At 44.0% G+C, this 16,895-nt stretch overlaps 1 protein-coding gene across 6 annotated transcripts in view; it reads left to right on the forward strand.

Annotated features, from left to right (window-relative positions):
- Ptpn3 (protein tyrosine phosphatase non-receptor type 3) overlaps positions 1-16,895 on the forward strand; it is a 175,052-nt gene that overhangs the window by 94,893 nt on the left and 63,264 nt on the right. For all 6 annotated transcript variants that reach the window (XM_008854638.3, XM_029556937.1, XM_029556939.1 and 3 more), the window contains 4 exons: positions 4,914-4,958; positions 8,812-8,864; positions 13,828-13,948; positions 15,058-15,145. In XM_008854638.3, coding sequence (XP_008852860.2) covers positions 4,914-4,958; positions 8,812-8,864; positions 13,828-13,948; positions 15,058-15,145 — 307 coding nt within the window. The remainder of the gene's footprint in view (positions 1-4,913; positions 4,959-8,811; positions 8,865-13,827; positions 13,949-15,057; positions 15,146-16,895) is intronic.

Genomic DNA, 16,895 nt, shown 5'->3' on the forward strand with positions numbered 1-16,895 from the left:
GCAAAGGACCTGTTTACCCCGCAGGGCTTAGAGGCTGTGCTGGCTTGGCTTGGTCCTGCCAAGTGGGTTTTCTTGGTAGGGAACTGGGTGTTCAGAATGGAAGGAGTATAACAAGAAAGATACTGCAGGATTGAAGGCTGTGCCAGCTGCTTTCCTTCCCCTGGGCTATGTTAAGACCTTTTGTTATCTGTCCTTTATTCTTAAGGAGGGAAAGGAGGGAAATTGTCTCACTGGGAAGAGGCAGGTACATGTTTGGGATTATTGGATCCCATTTTATGCTTATGCAGTCTCATTTTTTTCCTTCTGTTTAATGGTAATCAGACAGTTCTACTTTAGCTTTTAATATGTTTAAAGGCCAGTTCATCCATTGCTCTGTTTTGCCCTCGTACCTCTTTCCTCCACGGAGGCAGACCTTGGGGCTAGACTGTGTTTACCATTATGTTAAATGTTAAGCCTGAGCAAGGGAGGCCTCTGTGACTCATTTGGGAAAACACCAGGAAGTGTATGCTGCTTTGAGTGTCCCCCGCCCTTTCCCCGCCCCCCACAAGGCTCTTGTGGGACACACATCCCAGCAAGTCATTTTGTAAGTTGAGGGATACCAAACGGGTAATATCATCTGTAAGAACATGTTTTAAACCACCTTACCAAGGTTTCTTCACACTAGTGCAAGATAACAAATTCTAGTTAAGGGATGTTTTATAATGATTTGAAGAGCCAGACTCAGTGGTACACACCTGTAGTTCCACCTACTTCGGCGGCAGAGGTGGAAAGATCCCTCGAACACTGGAGTTTGAAACCAGCCAAGGCAATATAGCAAGACCTTGTCTCAATAAAACAAAAATACCCTTGAAGGATTATATGTATTACATGTCTGTGTATGTGCATGCGTTATATATTATGAGTTGTATATGTGTGTGATTCTGTGTTTATGTGCACATGTACATATATGTATAAGGTGTTCTAACTGGTAGATTAAAAAAAATTACAACCCTGTGATTAAATACGTTTTATATATTTTGCTTCACAATAAACTACACATATATAAATTACTGAAACAAACATTTTATAAAACTATAGCAAATGCAGAGTGCAATGAAATTTTCTATTTCCTTTGTTAATAGTGACAGTTGTAGCCTATCAAATTGACTTTACCTGTAGCTGAAAAGTCCTAGCCCATGTGTGGTGACTGACACCATCATTTCTTCCCTGGGATGCTGGAGCCCCAGGTTTTGACACTTTGTAGGAATGCCAGGCTCTCCAACAGAAGAGCTTGAGGGAGGTACTTCCAGGGCTGGCCTAATCTCTCAGTCCCCTGCACTTCTCTTTATGGCCATTTGCTTCTGTACTCCATGGAAAAGAAGACTGTACCCCTATCGATGATAGTCTTCCTGTCATCCAGGGGCATCGGGGAAATGTAGGCTGGAGATAGCTTTGAAGTGAAGTGAGACCACCTTCAGATCTCCAGAATAGTTGCAGGGAAAGTAGAAGGAGTTGGGCAGGGTCCTGAATTACAGCCAGTGGGTAGGGCTACAGAGTTGCAGATTTTAGCTGGAGATGAGGAATAGATTCGTATTTGTCCTTACTGAAGTTTCAGATAAGTTAGTTCTGTCTGTGTTACTCACAGGTCTGATCTGACACCCAACCCCACTCCCACTGCCCACTTCCCATCTTAAGATGGTCATGGGGTATGCGGTCCACTGTGGCTGCTGCCTCCCAAGCATTGGGCATCAGATTTCTCTTACTCAGCAGGAACTGGAGCAGCATGGTCCTCCTATAGTTGGTGCAACTAGCTGGGACTATCAGATCTTTTTCTTAGTCCTGGGCCTGGATTCCACTGTTAATTCATATTCTGGGTTGGTTTTTGTTTTTCCATTTACATGAAGGTAAATGGAAATTTCTGGCATGTAAGGTCCTCTTATGCTCTAGCTTCGTAGCCTGTCAAAGGTGAGCTTTCTTTTCAAGAAATTTGTCTCCCAGCAATCAAAAAATGTAGAGGTGGTAGTATGGGTTGACTTTGTTTCATATCTGGGAAGGGAGAGGGTCATTGCTTTTTTTCTGAAGTTGAGATCTGTTCCAGTTTCATTTCTGTAACTGTATTAAAAATACCCTGACCAAAATCAGCTTAGGGGAAAAAGGGATTTATCACAATTCCTAGTTCCAGGTTACAGTCTGTGGGTGTGGGGAAGCCAAGGGAGGAACTTGAGACAGCTGATCATATCACATCTACAGTTGACAGCATTCTTTTTTTAAAAAAAATTTTGCTTATTATTTTTATTTTATGTGTATTTTGCCTGCATGTATGTAAGTGCACTCATGTTGTGCAATGCCCTCAAAGGTCAGACGAGGGTGTCAGATTCCCTAGAACTAGAGTTACAGTTATTAGCCATCATGTGGGTGCTGAGAGTCGAACCCAGGTCCTCAGCAAGAGCAGCCAGTGTTCTTAACCACTGAGCCATCTGTCCAGCCCCCTAGGGCATTCTTGCTTGCTTATGATCAGTTTCTCTATTCTTACAGAGTTCAGGACCTCTTGACTAGGGAATGGTGCCATGCACTGTGGGATGGGTCTTCCCACATCGATTAAGGCATTCACCTATAGGCATGCCCATAGGCCAAACCAATATAGACAATCCTCATTCATACTGGTGATAGTTAAAGCTAAACTTGACAAGCACCAGGATAAGGACCCTCTTAGAGGAGGCTGAACATATTTGAAGTTGGTCCTGCCAAGTTTCTCCCATCAAAAGCTTTCCTTTATTCTCATTGTTAATTAAACAACTTTTTGTTGTAAGCCTCCACAACTGCTGTTACTGATAAATTTAGATCATTCCACTTACTGGCAATCTCTAATTACAATTTGAGCTCCTTGAGGAAAATCACAAAGTCTCATTAAGTTTGGGGTGCCCGCAACAATTCCAATTTCTTTACATGTGATTTTGTGGGGTTGACTCAAAAAGTTTACTCAGCATAGGACCAAGTGATGTTTGGTGCCACAATCTGTGTTCATTTTTCACTTATGTCCCTCTGAAAATAACCCAATTGGCTGGACTCATCAATGAAAGCCCAGGTTTTATCAGTGGATCATCTATGACTCGCTCCCTCTCTTCTCTGTCAGTGTCATTGTATGTGGAGAGAACACTTAATTCTGGTTGAATGTTAGCTTGGATAAACATAGAAACGAACTAGAAAGGACTGGTTATGTTTCCTAGGTGGACAAGATAAAGATTCCAATACCAACTGGGTGCAAATTAGCACATGTATTTTGTTGCTTTCCTTGTTACTGTGACCAGATACTTAACAAGAATCAACTTACCAGAAGGGTTTGTTTTGGCTCACAGTTCTAGGGGATTCAGTCCATCATGGTGGGGAAAGTATGGCAGTGGCAGTATGAGGAACCTGGTCACGTTGCACCTACAGTCTGGAAGCACAAAAAAACAAATGCTCAGCCTGCTTTCTCCTTTATTCAGTCTGGGACCCCAGTCCATGAGATTGTACTACCCACATTCAGGGTGGATCTTCCCTCTTCAGTTAAACCTTTCTGGATACACCCTCGGACACACCTAGAGGTGTGTTTCCATGGTGATTCTAAATCAAGTCAAGTTGACAATTAAGATTAATCACTTGTATGCATGTATATCTAGTACCATAGCTCAGTGCCCAGTGTTGAGCACATTATAGAAAGTGGTGATAGTTATAATCGGATATTACTTATATCAGAGTTATGACTTAGATCCTAAGCTTCTTAGTCATTTATTTGTAGCATACAGAAATTGTTCTCATATGTCCAGGTTACAGGAAGGCAAGCTAACCCCACAGTCTGAGCATCAATTTCCTTGTCTGCACAAAAACAAAAACAAAAAACAAAGAATAGAGATGGTGTTATGACCTCACAGAGTCAATAGGAGGCTGAAGAGAGGATAAAGTCACAGAGTACCAGGCACTCAGCCCCAAATATGAGGTTGCAATACTGTTTGAAACATTCAAGTCTCAAAAAAGCTAGCTCCCTGACCTTTCTCAACCCGGGGAATATGAGACTGATTTGTTTAAATTGCCAGAGTCATGGCTCTCCTGCCCCCAGCACTTCTGTGCTGTCCATATTAGATTTCAAGAGGTTTCCCTTTTGTCTTCTTGGCCAGACCCTGGAATGTCAATCCCGCTTGAATCTGGGTTTTAAAAAAGAGTGGGAGCTAGGAGCCAAGCGTCACATGTATGCCGCCTCCCTAAATATAAATTGCCTCCATGGCACTTCCTGGCCTGTGCAGGGCTGCTGCTGATGGCGTCCTTTCCCCGCATCTGTCCCAGCACAAAGATTCAGCCTGCTGACCTGAGGGGCCTGGAACAGTTTGCCCCCAGGACCGCTCTGGGCTTTCGAAGCTGACTCTGCTTTTTGCTCATCGGCACACTGCAGCTTGTAGGTTTTAGCAACTTCTAGGCTCCCAGGGCTTCTGCTGCAGCACCCACAGTTTCTGGGCCACAGGAGAAAAGACCAGCTGGATGTTTGCACCCCAGCCAAGGGGATATCTTCACAGGACCACCCTCCCCCCAGCAGCTTCACACAGAGGGAATGTGGGTGTGTACATGCCAGTGTTTAAAACAGTGACTCTGTGTGGGGACTGCTTGTACAGGATGCTGTGGGTCCCTGTGCCTGGTTAGGAAGGCCCATGCTGAGGGCTGGGGTAGGCTTGGCAGGTGGCTTCTACCCCATCTGTTCCCACTCAGCCCTCCCTAGCACAGGACACCTCTGCAGCTTGCAATAGAGCACCTCATATCTTATACCTAATACCATCTGAAGTAGGTTAAATTATATATATTCTGTTTTTCAAATGTGCTAGTCTTGTTCTAAGTCATCAGGATTTTGTTGTTGCTATTGTATTTTGTATTTTGAGTATGCATTAATGCACATAATTGTTTCCTAGGCATTTGTATTTCTTACAACTGAAGATGGATGTTTGTGAAGGAAGGTAATAAGAATTCTGCTTTCTTCTTTTCCTGTCAGACTAGCCAAATTCCTGGTTTTAATCTAATGAACACGCATTCCTGGCAGCAGTATTAAATCTAAACAAAGCCTGATGTTGAAAACAGCATCCTGCACGATGTTTTGCTTTGGACATCTGTTTTCAACTCTGTCTTGGTTTAGAGAGACTAACATTTGATAAGCTTTGTTTTGTGTTATTGAAATTTTATTGAAAAGATACAATGATCTTTCTGGTAGAGACTTGAGAAATTTTGAGGGAGAGAAAGACCCTGAATATAAAATGGGCCTCACTTAGGGTAGCAGATTCGGGATAGGTTAGATTAATTTCCAAGCCCTCTGGTTACCTGTGGGTGATTCATTTTTCTGGAAAGACTTTTGTTCAGACATGAGCATCTGCCCATGAGTCAGCACTCCAGCTGTATCTAGACTATCTCAGTGGATGGAAGATATCTGAGAATGGCCCAGAAAGGGAGCTGAAATTTCAAAGAAGCTCAGCTTCCAAATCTTTAGCATTTATGAATTTATTTTATTTAAAAACTTTATTTGTATTCTGTGTGCGTGAACATTTTGCCTGTATGTATGCAGTACCCCTGGAGGCCAGAAGAGGGCATTCGATCCCCTGGAACTAGAGTTACAGATGGTTGTGAGCTGCCACATAAGTGCTGAGAACCAAACCTGGATCTTCGGCAGGAATAGCCAAGTGGTGCTCTTAACCACTTAGCTCTTTCTCCAGCCCCTATTTATTTTTAAAAATATTTTATTACTTTTTATTTTATGTACATGAGTGTGTTGCCTGCATGTGTGTATGTGCACCTGTGTTGTGCAATGCCTCCTGAGGAGGTCATAAGAGGGCATTGGATTCCCCTGGAACTGGAGTTATAGATGATTGTTAGCTCCCATGTAGGTGCTGGGACTCGAACCTGGGTCCTCTGCAAGAGTAGCCAGTACTGAGTCATCTCTCCAGCCCCCCATTTATTTTTTTAAATATTTGTTTTTATTTGTGTGTGTGTGTGTGTGTGTGTGTGTGTGTGTGTGTGTGTGATGTAGGGAGGGGGCATGCGTGCCACTGCGTGGATGTGGAAGTCAGAAGACACCTTTGTTGAGTTGGTTCTCTCCTTCCACCTTTATGTGGATTCTAGGAACTGAACCAGGTCTTCCGCCTTGTGTAGCAAGTGCCTTTACCTTGCTGAGCCGTATTACTGGCCCCTTAGCATTCTCTTAACTTGTGAAAGAAATCAGAGCAGGAAAAGAGCCCCAACTAGTCACATTCGTCTCCCCCCACTCTCCTCCTGTAAGTTTAATTCTACTGCCACGGGTCATCCAGGCCAGCAGCATGCTCCATCACAAGGGACTGGGCAGTTGTGACTAGGGAAATGAGGCAGGAGCCCATGAAGCAAGTGGGCCCAATTTGGGCAGCGGGGACCACGGTTGGCCTAGGATTCAGGAGCTCTGCACTACCATGGCCTAGAAAAGTCTGTGGATTGCTAGAAATGAGTCAAATTTGGGGATGGTGGGAAAAAGAGAAGTTGGATTCCCACTAGTCTTCAAAAAGTCCCCCATCCCCCATCCCAGCTGGAAGCCATATGTGGTCGACTTGCAGGAAAACAGAGAGGGAGCTTTGGATGCCCAGTGTAGGTGTTATCTCACATCCAGCAGACAGAAGAGAGCAGCTGAAGGTTCTTAAAAGCTAGAAGGATGTGGCAAAAGCCACCTCCACAGAGATGATGTCTGTGCACAAAGGGAGACTGGGTGAGACCAGGCTTCCCTCTAGGTGGAAGGGAACAGAAGCTGGTACAGACCTACAGGACAGAGACAGGACGGAGCCTCCTTGAAGGGGCTCTGGGAACTGTTGGCTATTTAGCGGTATAGAGTACAGGATCTTCATGATGCAGCGTGTCCTTCCTGCTTCTCCACACACCCTGTAGCCCTGGACCCCTGTTTGATCACTCCCAGCATCCCCTTTTGTGAGGCAAAGTTTTTACGCTTCAGGTTACCCTCAGCTTGAAATGCCCCACTCCTTTCCTGGGCTGCCCTTACCAACCACAGAAATTGTTCCATTGCTCTCTTACACACATACTTTTTTTTCCCACAAATACTGTACTAGTTCCTGTTACGAGACAGGCTCCAGCCTGTGCTGGCCACTGGACCAGGGCCTCCTCTTCAGCCTTTTCCCTCTCCAAACACTGGAAACTAGGCTGTCTTTTCTCTAAATAAGACACCCCTTGAATTTCCGCATGAATCAGTAGGAGTGTTGAGGGCCACCCCATGGAGTCGGTTCCTGGCATTCCTTTCAGGTCTACAGGGGGCCCTCACCACCTCACTGGGGAAGTCTGCTCTCAAGCACATCCCTGGCGTGTATCAAGCTATTCGTGGCCAAGGATGTTGTGCATTTAGCATTTTCTTGGAATGTCAAAGTCTCTGACTTGTTTGAACTGTCAATGGTCAACAGTCAGTGCTCCAGACACCCTCTACTCCCTGCAGAGATGGGTAATCCAGGGCATTCCCTTCACTAGACATGTGGAAACCCATTCTGTAATACATATTTCAAACACTAACCATTCTTTAGAAAAGATTTTCCTCCAGCCTTCATAAGATCGTTCCTCCCTCAGTGGCCTCTTTCTAGGCTGTTCCATAATCTAGTCATCTGTTCATCTTCTAGCACAGACTCTGGCTAGATGTTAAATGAAGCCCATCTTGATAGTAGAGTGACCGCCTGGTGCTTATCGTGTTTCTGTCTGTTCCCCACAGTGCTGTGGCTCACCAGTGAACAGATAGATGCTGATCAACCCCAGAACACATCCACAGACTTGCAGAGACACAAGTTCCAGCAGGAACACAGTTACCTGAGGAGTGAGATAGGGGATATTATCTATATAGGCAGCTTTAGGACCAGCAGGAGCTTGGTGGACAGAAAGGGAAACTCCTGGGGCCCACCAGATGAGACAGATATGTGGAATGATTCACAACTTGAGACCTTCATGGGCTGCCATGGAAACTACATGTTCTCTCCAGCTGCCACGGCTTGGGGGAGATACTTTTCAAATCTCATTGTCTCCCGCTGTTGCTTTAAAGCTGCCTCCCTTCCCAGCTGCTGCTCCTGTCCTTTCCCAGCCCATTTTCCCACTCAGCAGTGACCTCTGCTCTAGGTCTGCTGGCAGAACTCTTGGGCAGACCATGGAGTCAAGGTTGAATGGAGAAATGAGAGCAAGAAAGAACAGGCGGCATCACAGAGAACAGGCATTCAGGAAGACAGCGAGGTTGGAAATAAGAACAGATCCTTGCCAAGTCTGTCAATTTCTGTTGGGTGGTAGAAGAGAGAGAGGCAGACAGAGCATCGAACCCTATAACCTTTAGCAAGGTCAACAGGTTTAGGAATGGTCAGTAGTTAGTAAATTTAATAATTTAGTCAAGGATTTGGAAACATTAAAATACAAAATATATTTTTCTAAATTTTTCCCTTTTAAGAGGATATCACCGTTCCAGAAAGGAGATATCCAAGAATCCTAGAGTTCCTAGGACTCGGGAATTTAGTCAGAGCCCTACAAAAGCTTTCAGGTCTTTAGTAGAAAGATCGAAGGCCACTTACTGGATACAGTTTTCTCACTTTTCCTTGTACAGATATGAGCGTGCTATCCAACATTGGGCTTTTAGCCCCACTTACGATGTTTATAATTTGAAGCCCAAAGTTGTATTTTTATCTTTAAGAACTCTTTAATATACTCTATCTGCTATCTGAGATTGATTTGTGTTGTAGTTATCTTTAAGAGTCACATTACCCATGATCTATGAGTGTTCTGGACTCTGGTTTTGACTTAACTAATACATATTTCTCCTGACAGGTTAACCTGCCCTTTGAACTCAGCAGTGGTTCTAGCATCCTATGCAGTACAATGTAAGTCCTGAGGGAGATTAAACAGGTGGGAGGTTGTTCTGACCAGCATGTTGAGGAAGCCACCAGCTGCTCTCTTTGAGGGAGTCCCTTTTTTCAGGATACCTGGGGTGGAGCGGGTCTCTTGCTGTCAGAATAATCGTTATTTTAACCCAAGTCCTACTCTCCCCCTTCTTGGGGATGTTGGATAGACACTGGTGCTGAAGGAAGGAGTGAGCTCTGGTTGTGGCATTTTTCCCCCCAAGGAAGCCATGAAACAGTAGATAGCTACCACATACGACTTTTTCCAGAGCCTTTGCCCAGGTATTTGGATTTGGTCTCCATACAAACCCCAGTGGAACAATATTTATATCTGTCTCCTCTTCTAAACATGGCAGTTGAGCCCCAGCTAGGTTAAGGAATTTGCTGGAAGATACTCCTGTTGCTTGCTTGATGCCTGTCTTAAATGATACTGGGAGCTTATGAATTCATATTCAGTTTGAATATAGCTAATGGGCTATATACTGGTCTATGACAATGCTGTCCAATATAAGGTGGAAAATGTGCTGTGAAAGCTGCTTATGTAATTCTCAGTTTTCTAGTAACCACATTTAAAAAAAGTAAAACAAGGGCTGGAATATAGCTCAGCTGGCAGAGTACCAACCCAGCATACACAAAGCCTTGAGTTCCGTATCCAGCACTGCATGAACAAAGTATAGTATGACAGCCTGTAATCCCAGTACTCAGAAGGTGAGAGCAGGAGGATCAGGAGTTCAAGGTCATTCTCAGCTACACAGTAAGTTCAAGGCCAGCCTAGGCTACAGAAGACTGTGTTAAAAAAAAAAAAAGGAAATGAATTTTGAATATTTTATTTAACCCATTTCCAAAGTAGTATCATTTTAATACATAATCAGCCTAAAAACGAATGAGCTGTTTTGTGTTTGTTTTTTCATACCAAGCCTTTGAAATCCAGTCCAAATTTTTCGTGCTTTCTGTACATCTCCATTTCGCAGGCCACATGTGACTATTGGCATCATACTGGATGGAAAGTCCAGGTGGAATTTTCCACCAAGGCTGGTTTAAGCTGTAGAAGAAATCTCTTCTTTCTGTCAACAAAACTTTATTGAGCATATTCCATGTCCAATACTGTGAAAGATGAAATATCACCTAACTATTAGCTGCGTGATGCCAATACAGTAAACCAACATGTTACTTGTATAGAGTTGTACAGTAGTGCAGACTTAAGAACCCTGTCTACCTTTCCAGAGGCCTATTACCTCCTCAGCTGACAGCATTGTAAGTGTTTAAGGGAGCAAAATGATGCAGTCTCAGAGCAGGTGCTGAGCAAAGTACCCATCCCTCTGTAGTCTCAGAAGCACAATAGCCAAAAAAGACGGTCAGGCTGCTGAGGAGGCTACAGGTGTACTTCTTCCCCTAGCAACGAGAATAGAAACAAGACGTGAAGGGCAAGGTTGTTGGACTTGCAGCTTACCTGCCCCCCTGTGCAGATCCAGGGAAAAAGGGAAAGAGGGCTTCAGGGATGACCTCATGACTTTGAGCATACAGCCAGCCTCTTCACTAGTAAGTCAGACCCAACATTAGACTCCACCTCAGCTCCTCCTCTTCCCTCTTCTCAAAGAGGTTGCCCTCTTCCTACATAACATCTGGAATAGACTCAGCACATTATGACCACATGGGAAATGGCACAGTGTGTGACTTTTCCTTGGAGAACATGAACCAACAGATGGAACACCAACAAGAGACCAAAGAAATGATTCCATCAAAGTTCAGCTAATGAGCCAGTGAGTTTTGGTTCATAGGAGCATGGCCGACTCGAAAAACTGCTGCACCAGAAAATCCCACTCCAGTATGGATGATGACCTCCCAAAAGCTGCGTGGATGGAGTCCCCCCTTCAGATAAACTTCCACCTACTATATGCTTTATACCTCCTGAGATTAGGAGCAGCTGGGAGGCTTATATGCCCCTCGCAGTGGGCAAGAAAGAATGGCTGGAATCTTAGGTGTAGATCTGTTAACTCTTCTCCCGCTCCTTCTAGAAGGCCCTAATTTGTGAGGGTCTCATACAATAGTCATGGCTGCTATAATTGAGATGGTGATAGCTGTGTCATGCCCAGAGGACCGTGTTCCATAACATGTGGCCAGAGTCAGCATGCCTCATCAGTCTCTAGATTTGCAGATCCCACTTCTTCCAGACTGATCAGGGACAGAGACACGGACTCTCCCACATGGAAGAGAAGGTCAGGTGTTCACAGCTAGAGCTTCAGGACTGAGAGGCAGGAACTGGAGAAAAGAAAGACCGTGCCCAGTTGAATCTCTGCCTTTTCCATTTGCTGCTACGTGGTGTCACCTCTTTGAACCTTGGGTTTGTCAGCTGTACGTGGAGGTGACGCTGGTGATTGTGCCAACTTCCAGTATGGCTGATTAGTTCAAATTAAATAATACATGTAAAGGTGACCTATAGCTAAAAATTCCTTGTCGTTGGACCAGCACTGAGTCAGTTGAGAACAAAGACTGAAACCATGTTATCTGGGTCTTGGCTCTTCCTCTTAGACCTGAACAACTTTGATCTTTCAGACCTCACCTATCAAGTGGAACCGTAGCAATGTCTGTTCTGCTTTCTAAGGTGGTAGAGAAGATACTACAAACAACAGTGAACAGCATTGTATAGCACCTTTAGAATAGACCCTGGTGCATGGCAAATGTTAGCTCTTGCTATACGTCCATATCAGCCCAGAAGAAAGCTGATTTTGAAAGTTGCCTACACGGCCAGCAAGATGACTCCTTGGGTGAAAGTACTTGTCATCGATGCCTGATAGACTTGAGTTTGATCCCCAGAACCCACAGTGGAAAGAGAACCTAGTCTCCAAAGTTGTCATCTGATCTCCATACATACACTATAATAAATTCAAATTAAATTTGAAAGTTGCTTTTGATAAGCAATAAACACCAATTAGAGAAAAATTAAAGACCCACATCCTGTTCCAAGCCTCCAAAGTCAGGTTCCTCTCTGCAAAAGACTGATAAAAAGGGTAACTACAGCCAGGCGTGGTGGCACACGCCTTTAATCCCAGCACTCGGGAGGCAGAGGCAGGCGGATCTCTGTGAGTTCAAGGCCAGCCTGATCTCCATGGTGAATCCAGGACAGCTGGGGCTACAGGGAGACCCTGTCTCAAAAAGACCAAAAAAAAAAAAAAAAAAAAAAAAAAAAAAAAAAAAAAGGATAACTAAAGAAAATTGTTAGCACCTAAAAAGTACAAACTGACTGACGTAGAAAACTTTGTTTTACTGTTATTAAATCACTGGTTGTGAGGCAAATGTTTCTAAGTACAAGTTTTTTATATTCCTTTAGCCTCAGTAAATAAATATGCATATATTTTCAAACTCTACATACATTTCTGCAGAATTAATTCTTAATATAAAATTACTGTTTCAAAGGTATAACTACATTTTATCTGATAACATTTTGGTAAGTTGTTCCAAGATGGTGTTTAATATTTAAGTCATATTTCTGATCTGCTAACCAAAACACATTTTTCTATTTGATAAAAAGTAAGATGTTTGGAGATAAAATTCCTTTAACACAGTGGTTGAAGATTGCTGGTGGTTAGGGGTTTATGAGGCACAAAGCATGAAAGTTTTGAAAGTAAGTAGTTATTCAAATGTTTCCTGAGACCTGTTACAAGCAGGCTCTGTACCAGCCTCAGGATGGAGGAAGATCACTGCTCTCTCCAAGGGCTCTCCATCCCGGTAGGAAGGCAGGCGAGGACCCAGGATGCTGGCTCTGAGGAAGAGCCCAAAGGATGCACCTCATCCTGCTTGGGGAGGGGAAGGGGTTCTAGAGAAGCATCAGTGGAATGAACCCCAAGAAGAAGGTCCAAAATCAAGTTGCAGTTGGAAGAGCAGCAGGCCAGGGACTTCCCTACCAGGCAGTTCAACCACTGGGAACACCACCCCTGGGGACCTGGGATAGGGAGTTTGGGGCATGTGATAGAGCAAGTGTAAGACTGGTGACTTGTCAGAGGCTCCCAGCTAGTGGCTGAGCAACAGTGATGGGTTCTGCTCTTTATCTGTTTATCTCTTGTTTAATAGGAATAAAAACATTACCCAGGGGGTTGGGGTGGGGATATTTATCCCTGGCCTCCAGTAAGATGACATCATTGAAATGGTTTGGAGACCATCCAGGTTTTTGCAAATGTGTATGTGACTGTTTAACTGTTTCCCCCTAGTGGTTATCAGAGAACTTTGCAGAGTAGCTGCTTAAGATTTCCAGGAAAAAAAAATACCACCCTGCAGCGAAGCATTGGTCCTATGTTGAGCTCAAAATGCTTGTCAGTGACTTTGCTAAAGCAAGAACTTTATAGTCTGTGCCTAAAGAATGGAAGCTGGACCAGGACTGCTAGCTAACGGGATGGATAACCAAATAAGGATTCAGGAAGATCTCCATGAGCGAATGAAACCAACAGAAGAAAATTAAATGGAATTCTTCCTTCTGGCTCAGGAAAATCATTTGCAGTACCTGATGGATCTTTTGGGACATCAACAAAAGACCCTTCAACTGGTGGGATGGGCAAGCAGACTGGTGGGAAGCAGGATACTAAGTCAGGCTTGTACCACCTGGGTCCTGGTCTTGACTCTGCTGAAACATAGGCCTATTGTAGGGGTAGGTCCCTTTAATCTGAACTTAAATGAGGTGACATTAATGCTTTTTCATTGCGTACCCCGTGAGGGCATCTGTTGTAAGCTTCTTTTCCCCCTCACCTGTCACCCTTGTACTTACGAGGAACTAGCCTCTAGCAAAGGTTCAGATTACAAGCATGGAGTTGGAAGCTAATGAGAAGCGCATGCAGCAAGGAGCTTATCAGAAGTGTTTCTGATGAATGCTTTTCTTGTGATGCTGTAGATGTTAATGCAGAGCACACTGTAAAGGCAAAGCTAATGATGATTTTCCCTCATTGTGTTTTAATAGCTCATTTTGGAGACTTTAATTCTTCCGTACATCATCCAGGCTATCTTGCCGACAGCCAGTTCATACCAGATCAAAATGATGACTTTTTAACCAAGGTGGAAACGCTCCATGAGCAGCACAGGTGCGGGGGCTGGGAGCCTGCTTTGGGAACTCAGGCTGGGTATTTTCAGACACTACATCACCTCGTGTTTGATGCCTTCTCTCCTTCCTTTGATTTTTAGACCTTTAACCTTGAAGATGGCAGATATATATTTGACATTGTTTGCATTTTTGTGAAGTATAAAAATGCAATGGGAATCCAGGGTAATGACTAGCACATTCCTCTTCAAAATGTCATTGAAAGTGGTTGGTTACAGAAACAAATGCCTGTTTTACAACCTGATTGATTGTCCTACAAGCTGATTGAACCAGGGGAACCTTTTAGCCATTAAGCTGGTTTATATAAAACAAGCCAGTCCCTCAGGTGTTGTTGAGTGAACAGAGGGAGCTGAAGTGCTGACAGGCTGGGTGGTCCTGGGTTCAGTCTAAGAAAGCTGCTTTCCTCCACATGGGAAGGGGCAGCCACCTCAGGGCAAGCCTCCCATGTAATAAATACCCCAACTTCCAACCTCCTCTTCCCACTCCTCACATGACTTGAAGTTACTTTGGCAGCTGTTCTGTTCACATCTAATGAGGACCACACTGCCTCAGAAGGCCAGCTCTCAAGAGACATCTCGCTTCCTGGGAAGGCCATAAAAACAAAGGGCAAGCAACCAGTGTACCTTCTAAGAAGGCACTGCCAACCCTCTCTCCCAGAATTGCTCCTCAGAGAGAAGTCAGCATCCTAAAATAGCACAAGGCCACTGGCATTTGAAGTGTAAGGGCCACTGTTAAGAGAATAGACCAGCAGAAAGATGAAAGATTATCTATTAATTGGGCAACTTGGCAGGATTAGGGCAGGCATTCTGAAAGGCGATAGTCTGCTGTGTGAAGACCTCTCTGACAGCCCACTAAGTTGGGACTATTCCTTAGTAAAAAATTGAGGGGTCCAGAAGAGGTCAGATTCAGTGGATAAGAAAAAAGAAAAAAAAAACCCTGCTTCAGTAGAATTTTGGCTCAGAGGGTTAGGAGTAGCTGAAGACATTTAGTAACCTTTAATTACCATAGAGGAGGGATGTTAGCACATTCTCCAGCTATCTTTTAAAGCTGAAATTGCCCTCCATTGAGTGAGCTTTGCCTTTTCTTCGGTAGTGGGCTGAAGCAGTCAGAAGCTGAATCTTGCTACATTAACATAGCTCGGACCCTTGACTTCTACGGAGTGGAACTGCACGGCGGTAGAGTATGTATCCTTGTCAAGTTTTAGTTCAGAAATGATTACTTTCTTTCTAATTGCCAGTTTGAAAACTTTCTTGATGAAGCTGTTTCTCTCCCATTGCAACAAACAAGACCTTTAAAAAGTGATTTGGAAGGTTTATTAAGTATTACTGAGTTTTATTGGTCATTTAGTCAATTGCTTTTTCACATTTGACATTGTACCAGACTTTCCTTTGGAGGAATCGGGTCACTAGGAACTTGGAATTTTTCCCAAATTATTCTGTGTTGTAGCTAAGCATGCAAAATAATGGGTTTGGGGCTAAGGATGTAGCTTAGTTGCTAGAGTGCCTGCCTAGCATGCGTGAGACCCTGGGTTTGATCCCCAGTACCACATAAACTAGTGGTGTACACCTTGAATCCAGGAGAGGCAAGAGAAGCAAGGGTGCAGGGTCATCCTCAGCTACATGGTGAGTTTGGAGCCAGCCTGGGTCCCTGTCTCAAATAAAAAGAAATAATGAGGTTTTTTTGTTTTTTTTTTCATACATGTATATCATTGTACTTTGCTCATGTTTACCCCCTCATCACCCTCCTGACCCTCCTCCTGCTGGCCCCCTTTCTCCCCTCAAATCATCCCTTGTCTCCTTTCATGTCATATTATAAATCCATTTTTAAAGTGACAATTTAATGAACGAAGGTGTCTACAACTTCATCTTAAGAACTGCTCAAATTAGAGCTGGTTACTCAAATACAATAAGGCGTGTGTTTGTGTGTTTGTGTGTGTGTGTGTGTGTGTTTACATGTCTGTGTATGTGCATGTATACCTGTGGGTTCCCATGCACCATGTGTGTGCCTGTGGAAGCCAGAGATCGACATCAGGTGTCTTCCTCACTCAGTCTCCAGGGTTTTGAAACAGGGTCTTTCACTGAACCTGATGCTCACTGATTGGTTAAACTGGCTGGCCAGTGAGCTCCAGGGATCCACCTGTCTCCATTCCCCCAGTGCTGGGATTAAAAACATGCATCACCTGGATCCTAGGGGCCAGAGGGCAGGTCCTTAGTCACTCTGCTGACTAAGCCATCTCCCAGCCCTACTCAAGTACAGTAGTTTTAATAAAAGAAATTATAATGATGTGATTGTAAAAACTGATGGATGTTTTAAATTGATTGTGATTGGTTTAATAGAATTGACTAATATGTGTCATCTGCTGAGCAAATTTCTGTGTCTCAGTAGACTGTTTCTTCCATGAATGCCATAACTTGAGTATTACCATGTTTTCCATTTTACAGATGGAAAATGGATGCTCTGCTGACACTCGGCCAGCAGCACATAAGTTGTAGTGTCAATACCTAGCCCCAGCACTAATCATGTCCAACCTTTCAAGACTGACATACTAACATTTCTGCCTGTCATTGACCCCATGGCATACTCAGGATGAAACAACTGTTGGGCTAGAGAGATAGCTCAGTCTATAAAGTGCTTGACTTGAAAGTATAAGGACCTGAGTTCAATCCCCAGAAACTTCATAAAAAAAGAACAGCTTGGCGGTGGTATGGGCTTGTAATCCAGCACCAGAGTGATAAAGACAAAAGGGTCCCTGAGTCTCAGTGGCTCGCCAAGCTAGCTTATTTGATGAACTCCAGGACCAATTGAGACCCTGCCTCCAAAAACAAGGTAGACAGATCCTGAGGAATGACACCCAGAGTTGTCCTCTGACCTCTACACATTTGTACCTACACACACACACACACACACACACACACGTACACGCGCACGCG

This window comes from Nannospalax galili, unplaced genomic scaffold, assembly GCF_000622305.1.
Source record: "Nannospalax galili isolate Female #2095 unplaced genomic scaffold, S.galili_v1.0 scaffold666, whole genome shotgun sequence".
Classification (NCBI taxonomy): Eukaryota; Metazoa; Chordata; class Mammalia; order Rodentia; family Spalacidae; genus Nannospalax; species Nannospalax galili.